Source organism: Phoenix dactylifera, chromosome 9, assembly GCF_009389715.1.
Source record: "Phoenix dactylifera cultivar Barhee BC4 chromosome 9, palm_55x_up_171113_PBpolish2nd_filt_p, whole genome shotgun sequence".
In the NCBI taxonomy this organism is placed as follows: domain Eukaryota; kingdom Viridiplantae; phylum Streptophyta; class Magnoliopsida; order Arecales; family Arecaceae; genus Phoenix; species Phoenix dactylifera.
In genome coordinates, this window is record NC_052400.1 from 17,524,804 (window position 1) to 17,534,020 (window position 9,217).

A 9,217-nucleotide genomic window follows, 5' to 3' on the forward strand; every position below is an offset into this window, starting at 1 on the left:
CTAAAAGACAACAACATAGAAGTAGAGGCTATTCTTAAGTTTTAATGATTCAGGTGAAATTAATCAGACTCCCTCTGTTTGACTCTCTCAGTCCCTGACAGAATATGGAAGTGTCCAACCTAATCGTGATGGAAGTTTGGAAATGTTCATGTGCTTCTAAATATGAATGAATTTAATCAATGCAAACTTATTTTCAAGAAGCTCAAGTTTGATTAAAACTAGATGATGAATAAAGAAATATAAATGAATATAAGACTAAATATAAAATTAAAATACAAAAACCTTTCCTGCGTTATTACTATGAAACATATGAATATATTTGTCTTATAGAGTTCCTGTGTAAAAGTTTTCACAATATTTGCAAAAACTAGTTCGAACATCTACGTAATATTTATCCTAACATGCTTAGATCATAAAAATTAGTATCAGGTGTCTGATCATGACATTCTTAGTTTATGCGCAATTTATATTCATTTTTTCGAATGTAAAGATATAATCAAGGAGGAGGTATCATTCTATTAAGCTAGCAAACATTTGATAACTGTTTGAAATAACCTGAAATTGAATCTCCTTCATTAAAATTTGGGATGAGTTGTAGTATAGCCCATCATGTACTAGCTTAATAATTTACATGTAGCCTTTTCTATGTATGCCTGATAAAATTACCTACAATATATATATATATTGAATATATCGACGGTTCATACTAGTTTCGCATGAGTATTGCTTACAGAATAAAAAGCCAAAATGCTCCACAAAGTGAAGGAATAATATGTGAGGTTCAAAAAACTCTCCAAAGTGATGAGCAGCAAAAGAGGTGACCCAGTCAGCCACTCTGTCCGCGCCGGACATCCTTGAGATCGGATGGTCGGTGATTTCTTTCGGGATTTACTCGTAGAAGTACAGGTCGGCACTACCAATCCACCTTGACGCACGCTACTTTCCCATCATCCTAAGGACCCGAACGGGGAGTTCCGAGATCTGCTGCCGCCTTCTGGAGCAGAGATAGGGAGGAGGGCGGCTGCCGGCTGGGCGGCGCAGATCAGCGATGCAATTCTTCGGAGGGTCGGCGGCGGCGGAGATCGCCCCATCCCCGGCTGCGCCGCCGGGGACGGCGACGGGGCTGGCGGGTAATAACGCGAACATGCTGTACATCTTCAACCGGAGCGGGGTGTGCCTGTTGTACAGGGAGTGGCACCGCCCGCTTCACACCCTCGACGCCCAGCAGGACCAGAAACTCATGTTCGGCCTCCTCTTCTCCCTCCGCTCCTTCACAACCAAGATAGACCCAACCAGGTTTCTTACCCCGATCCCGCATCCACATCGCCCGCTTCCCCTTTTTTCTTTCTCTTTCGATTTGAGCCCTAATAAACCGTCTTCTTCTTTGGAGCAGCGTCGACAAAGGAAATCTTGGGGTGCCTCTGCTCCCGGGACAGGGCTGCTCCTTCTACAGCTTCCACACCAACACCTACAAGCTTAGCTTACTGGAATCCCCTTCCGGTGTCAAGGTCACTTGTTCTATAACTTCGTTTATATTCAATCTAATCGAAATTATTCGAGAAGATTGGAAATCTTTTGTTTAACCTGCTCTAGAACGTTCGAATTTGAGGAAATTGCACATGATCTTAGTTGCCATGGTGTGAAACTACGGGAGTTGAATACTTTAGTCTTTTATGCGTTCTACAAGATTCCAAGAGCAAGACCAGTAAATGCGCTGGAGTGCATGGATCATTCAGCATAAAGCAATGCATGTGTAAAGGAGTAGGTGACCATTTGGTCAAGCAAGACAAAAAGATCATTTTGTATTGTTAAATTTGGGGAATGATTTTGCATATCAGAACATAATTACTTGATGATTGATGCAGTGAAGTATAAAGATGTAGACTTTTGCAGTTATGTGTTGTAAGATGTTCATCCATCTCATGCACATTTCTATTCCATCTTTACAGCTCCCTCTGCAATCTGTATGCTAGGAAATACAGAAGTTTCTTTCTTTGGAATAATGGGGGTAATTAGAGCAACTATCAGGGATGGTATTGGATTTCTGTGATTCTATTTCGTTATCTGGGCCATGTTTGGAAAAAAAAAAAAGAAGTGGAGGAATGTGGAATATTGTAATTCCCAATGCATGAATATGGCCCCTAGTGACCCATAGCATCGAAGTAAGATTAGTCTCTTCAGCATTTGAGATTTGAATGTCCAAAAATAAGTATTCGTGGATTAGATAAATGCTTGAAACTTGATGCATAGATTATTAATTTTCCATGAGCTTTTAGAAAGGAAACAAAGTCGCTAATTCCCCTCAGCCATGAATTTCAAACTAGGCACAACAAAAATGTGACATTCTGGATATACAGGTAGTTCAAAGAAAAGAAGGTTTAGTGGTTCTTTTTAATTTTGGTGGCCTTGTGCCTCATATTGTTTTCATGGTTGGGGTGTCTATGAATGACTTCAGGAATAGAGATACTTGATTTTGGTTACATAGGAATAAACTTTGCTAATATCATGGATCTGTTTAGCATTGAACTCATACTCAAGTGATGGTCATGCAGTGCTGTATATGGAATAATTTGGGGCTTCATCTTTTATCTTAATTTTTTAATTATTTATTTCTGATTTCAAAATCTTAAGAAGTTGCTGCCTCATAAGTCATATACCAGCCTCATCATTTCCATAATAAATCTCCCTGAGCACTGTAGCTTATAGCAAGGTGCTTTTCACTTAGTCTTAAGATATCTTTCTGCCCCTTCACTGAACTCTGCATGTCTTCCTGGCTACTTTGTATTCATATATATTGATACTTGATATCTTACTACGACACTAGATGGCTTCTGACTGGACTATTCGTCGGATTTGACTATAAACAGGTTACTGAATGCAGCACTAGTTTAATATTTTCCAGTCATTTTTACAATTTATGAAGCTACGAATTATTAGAGTTATGAATTAGATTTAGTGTAATTGTGAACTTGCAAATGCATTTCACTCTTTATAACCTGTTGGTTTAGATGCTGCATATTTGTAACCTTTTGTTTCATGTGAGTACTCACTTATCTAGTTGCAAGGTTATGGACTTGATGTTTATCTCTTTTGATGGTAAATTTCTTTGCTAGTAGCTTCATAATGTCCATAGCTAGTGTTCTTCCCTTGTTGCAAGGTTATGGTTGTATTTTACCTCTTTTTGTTAGTAAATTGTTTTGCTAGCAGCTTCATAATGTGTGCCATAGCTGTAATTTACCTAGTCCTCTGATGCAGGTTATTTTAATTACTCATCCCAAGACTGGCGACATGCGGGAACCACTGAGATATATATACAACATTTATGTGGAGTATGTCGTAAAGAATCCCCTCTATGTTAATGGGACTCCAATCAAGTATGATTCCTACCACTTATTATGTTAGATCTGCTATTCTTTTAATGTACAAATACCTTGAATCGAATTGATTTGTAGCTGAATATACATGTTCATTAGGCTTATGGGTGAAACAATGGCATTGGCATCCCATCTAAATATACAAGGGTCCATTTTCTTGACCACAGATTGCATGCCTTGTGCACTGTTAGCGAGTCATACCATTATCATTTATCAATGGTTGCTTAAACTAGACACTATCAGGCTTTTGGACCTGGAAGGTTATAAGCCTTCCTGGACAGATGAAAGCAAGCTCATGTGGATCCGCACATTTCGATATATAAAATTAGTTCTACCTTCTAATGCCTAACAGCTAGGTTCTAGGCAACATGCCTATGTTCCAACATAATTTTGTAACAATGAATAGTAGGGTTCATAAGTGCTGATGAAGGATTTCTTGTCTCTGCAAATTATAGAATTGTGAACTATGAAATATGAACTGAAACCAATCCAGTAATGGAAGGGACAAATCCAACTGTTGAAAATTGCTATCTGAGGATGCATATTCTAAAGATATGGCTGCATATGGCCAGGTGGCTGTCTGGTTAAACTTCAAAACAAGATAATGTTGCTGAATGCTGATATTTGGAAAATATTGTACTGTGAAATTTGAGCTGAATCCAGCATGGTAATCAAAGGGATATACTAAATGTCGGATATTGATATTTTCCTACAATTTTGAAGCATAGCAAGATCCCTTTTTTTTTTTTTGAGGGGAATATGTTAACCATGAAATTTGAACCAAAAATGTCCAACAACAGGAAAAGGATGATTCGGACTAGCAATACTGTGTCTAACTTGCAGACTCAGATGTTGATGTGGCTGAAGTATGATGGATATTGTCAGAGGTAAGTACAACAATAAATATTATGAACTACAGTTATTAAGGGAATTGGCAGAGAATCGAGTTACCAACTAAGATTGTAAAAGCTTGTTTCAAGGGGTCCATGAGAGACCTTGGTAAAGATAGGGGCTCAACTTAGTCAAGGGGTTTCAAAAATGGAAGATAAGAACTTAGAAAATTCGAGAGGAAGAGTGAAAAAGGATCCAAAAAATGCTTGCTCTGGTACCAAAATGTAGCTGGGGATATGCATATGCATGCATACACACTTAAAGTCATCTGCATTTCTGATTTTGTTTCAATGCAGCATGCTGTTTTCATGCCGCATGTCTTGAAATATGTGGTGGAGAAATGAGTAATCCACACAGTCATTCTTTTTACAGAATCAGGGAAGTTTCGATATTACTCATGCTCATATTGCAAAACCTATATTCTCCATTTCTACCAATTGATTCTCAGGTTGTGAGCCTGCTTTTGGAAGATATAATGGTCTGTCTAGTATTAACTTCTTCTTTCTAATAGCTACTGTTCATTCTCTATTTTGAACCCTTTTTGTGAAAACTTTCCCAATTATATGAAGCAGCTTAATTTCCCAATTTTCAATTTAAAAAATAATCCTAATTAGATTCTCATTTAAGAGGCTAAAAACATGCTAGAATTCTATAGAATAAGGGGCTCAAAAAGCTTCTAAAAAGGTTATCTTAGTATGAACTTTCAAGAGAGGATGAAGTGATATTTCTGAACCTAGAGATAAAGAATTATTTTCAGATATTTTTAGAATTTAGGTCTTAGTTACATATATCAAATCTAAAATCTTTAGTGCCCACATGCATCTGCATGTGTATTATTACCAGTACACTGAATAAATGCATCATGTTCAACATTCCAGTTTCATTAGAGAGTTATTGGGTTCCTATCTATTTCTTTCCCATTGGGATTCTTGGCATTTGGAAAGAGTTTCTGTTCATAGTTACAGGGAAATCGAAGAGGAATCGAAAATAATTGAACGATAGACCTCTGATGAGATTGCGAGCTTAGAGGCCGGCTCCGAGGAATGTGCTAATCTGATATCGCGTTACACATGTTCAAGTTTTCTAAATCTCGAAGATAAGCAAGGTGTCTATCCGGGGATTCATTCCTATTCGAGAACCGCTTCACCGAAAACATGGGGCAAAAGCAGTCTGGAAAAAAATTCTCTTTTTTTTTTTTCATTTTTGTACTTTTTCCAATCATGGATGTGTATGTAAATGCGTCAGCCAATATTCATGAATATGTTAATGCATCAATCGACCTACATGCACAAATGTATGTAGAAATCTCGATATTCTATGACTTGCCTTATTGTGACTCCCCTTGATTGTCAATAAAATAACCAATAGCTTATTCAAATTAAATATTTTTTCCCCTTGTATCGCCATTTATAGTTTCGATCTGTTTTGCTAGAGATTGCTCTTAATCTATGACTCAACCAAGCACATAAATTAGCCATCTATTTCCTGTTGCATTGTTCAACAGTGGTGTGCGGTTCAGATATGCATCCAACTCGCTGTGCTGTTTCCTGCCAAGAAAAGTAGTAGTTTCTAGTAAAAATGCACTGCATAAGCTGGATGGCCATTGCTTTAATTTATCCATACAAACTCCTAACCAATATTAGTTGTGCCAGGCTCGTGCATGTAACTTCATAGCATTTCAATATAATTATATGAACTTCATTTAGAATCAATTTTCAACTAGACAACAAAACAATAGTAATAATATGTTGCACTTTTCATGTGCATCTGTCTTAACATGCTTTCTCTCTCTCTCTCTCTCTCTCTCTCTCTCTCTCTCTCTCTCTCTCAATGTGTTAATAGTGTTCTCGCTTCGAAGATACAGATATGTGTGATGCCTGATTACATTTTATCCCTTTTGTAGATGTGAGCTCTTCAATACAAATCTTGACCAATATGTGAAGACTTTGATATAGCTTGCAGAATGCTGAGGTAATTTGCAAATACATCGTGATATTTTTAGATAGCTGGCTATGATTTTACATGTTTCTGAGCATGGAGTGCCAATTCTCTTGCATTTTTTTCCACATGAAAGACTTAGATTGAACCCCTTGCTTGATGGGCAGTTGGGTATCTGTCTTCTTCTTCTTCTTCTAACTTGTCTATCTTCATTAATTATGTCAATTTTATATTCTCATTTATATGTATAAAGTCAATTGTTGTTGTTTGCATTTATTGTACAACCTTAATATTTGACTAGTGCATGCTAAACTTGTGCTAGCCATCGGAATGTTCAAGTCATTTATGAGTTGTCATATCTGCAGGGTTTGCTGTCAGAACTGCTATCATCTAGGAAAGATCCTTTGCTGCAACCAGAGAACCACGGCTTATAGAAGTTTCTGTACATACCTATGACTCTGGATATCCTGAAAGCCTGGAACATGGAGACGTTTACATTCTTGGCTGCTCTTATTCTACCTGGTGATATCCAGATGTGCCTCACTCGTATAAGAAAATCTTTCTTGTTGCTTGGTTTCTGAATACTATATTCAGGAGTATGAGCTCATAAGTTACTCTAATTGTGCAAAGTGTAGCATGTTTAGATATAATAAAAGCCATTGGCTTGTCCGAGATGGAAGAATTTGGATAGATGACTTGTCTGAGGGCTTTGCTTTATTTTATTCTATTTTATTTTGTACTGAATTACACAGAACCAATTCTGAGGAGTTCTTCGTACCTTCATGTTTGAATTGCTTTGTTTTTTTTTTAATACAATTCCGTTATGTTAGAGTTGCTGCAGAAAACTAGTATGGTAATTTGTTGTTTATAGATTTTTTGGTCATTTGAGGTTGCTTTCTTTCCTTAAATTTCACTAATCGTCTAAATATCTTGCAAGTCCAGCTACTTCGTGGCCTCATGAAGTGATCACTTCAAGGCCATCACTTATCTCGTATGTTCTAGATTTGGTAAAGGTGCATATTTAGCAACTGCTGTCAAAAATAACTGATCCTAGGTTTTTCTACATTGGTGTGAGGACTGCAGGTCTATTCTGTTTTTTTTTATAAAAAAACAATTTATTAGTTTTTAGCCAATGATTGCCTTCCTTTTTCTTTTTTATTTTACAGTCATCCAGGGACGGGAGGCCAGGACTGTGAACACCCTGTTCAGATAAAATTTTAAAGTTGTGGTTATTATTGCATTTGTTCATTAGAGAACAGATTCAAGTCGCCCCCGGCCATACCAAAAAAAAGAGAAAAGAAAGAAGAAAGAGGAGAAAGAAAAGAAAGGCCTTGATGTCAGAAGGTTCCATTACCTATAAAATTCTCCACGAATCAGACCACGTTCATTAATAACGCAATGTGGGTGTCCTTGTTTTTTTTGCTGAAATAGGTGTATCATACAATGCGGGTATGAATACATCCAGTAAAACGGTAAACAAAAGATCTCGGAATACATCAAACATTTCATCCTTTCCAACTCATAGGGCGCCTTCTGAGTGGCGCACTATAAATGCCGCCACCCAGTCCGCGGCTCCATTAACCTCACGATATACATGCACAACTTAAAATGTGACAGCCTTCCTCACCATCAACCAAATATCACGGAGCAAGGGATGAACTCCTCTATCACTGGATGAGCCCCTCCAGATTCAGCTGATCACCATAGCCGAATCTACCTCCAAAAGGATGAAGGTCATCTGCAGCACATGTCGCACATAACTCAATTCCATCTAAGCCGCTCGTAACTCTGCGCCTGAAACCGAGGTGTCGAAGAGCTGATACCCCCCACTGCCACCACACTTAAAGTCAGACCTCTAATGACAAAACTGGCCCCTCCCCTCCTACCACCATTCAGAAAAGAGCCGTCAAAGTTGACCTTAAGAAAACTCGGAGGTGGAGGCTCTCCGGTGAAGAAAATCGTGTGAGAAGCTGCCGAAGCAATATGGGGCCCCCAGACGTTCCGAGTTGTCAAAAGTCGATGATCTAAACTTGCATGGATAGTCTTTGCATGGGTGTCCTTATTCATGGTGCCATGAATCTACATTTCCAGTACTAGCAAACTATTGAAACCTAACAGATATCATCGAATATCTTCAACCACCCTTAAATCCAGAAATTTTGCAACTGATGGGTCCTTAAATCAAGGTTTGAATTTTGTGAATTTCGCCATTCACTCATGATAAACTCCAGATTTGCTTTTACATAGTTCCTAGATTTGCTCATCTCCACTGGCTCAGGTAGGCATCTGTTATTTAAATAGTATACATTTTTCATTTGTAATTTCTTTTAATGTTGCTTGGATACAACAATATTTTTACCATCATATCAATATAACGTTTTCCAAAAAGTAAGAATTCAACGAAGGAATGAAGGGGTCAAAAAGATCTGGTAGAATATATCAAACAACATTTTTGAGATTTACGAAATGTTAAAAATTGTAAATTTATAAAGCTTCATCGTTCCAAATGTGCCAGGGTTGAAATTTGAAATCCACCACCTTTCACATCGTGGGTATATCTCTCCTTCCCAGAAATCTTAAATGGATTTATAAAAAGTGTTATCCATATTACCATTTAAAGTGGATTTGTGCCACTCATGATCAAATTATTGATCTAGACATTCATGCTCAATCAAGCCTATCATATACATTTCAATCTATTTATAGAGATGAACCTATCTAAATCCATTTTTATATTCGAATCTATTTAGGTATGAAAGAAATTTGAGCATCCGACTAATATTATATTTCTATCCATATCTATCAAAGAAACATAGATATAGGTATAGATAGACAATTATTCGATTGGCATCTAAATATTTGATTCTATTTTTAGTTTTATTTAATTTTATATAGTACTTATAAATTTTTTAAAAAATAAATGATCATATTAATATGCTATTAATTTGGTTTATCATTCGTTTAGTAATATTTTTAATTTTATAGTTATAAAATTTAATTATCTGGCTTACATC

The 9,217-nt window shown here is 37.0% G+C and overlaps 1 protein-coding gene across 1 annotated transcript; it reads left to right on the forward strand.

Annotated features, from left to right (window-relative positions):
- The first annotated feature begins 825 nt into the window (after positions 1-825).
- LOC103711837 (trafficking protein particle complex subunit 1-like) lies at positions 826-7,032 on the forward strand. Its single transcript, XM_008798167.4, has 5 exons — positions 826-1,296; positions 1,394-1,508; positions 3,256-3,374; positions 6,169-6,236; positions 6,569-7,032. Exons 1-4 carry the CDS (start codon positions 1,049-1,051, stop codon positions 6,218-6,220), a joined length of 534 nt encoding a protein of 177 aa, XP_008796389.1. The 5' UTR covers positions 826-1,048; the 3' UTR covers positions 6,221-6,236; positions 6,569-7,032.
- The last annotated feature ends 2,185 nt before the right edge of the window (positions 7,033-9,217 follow it).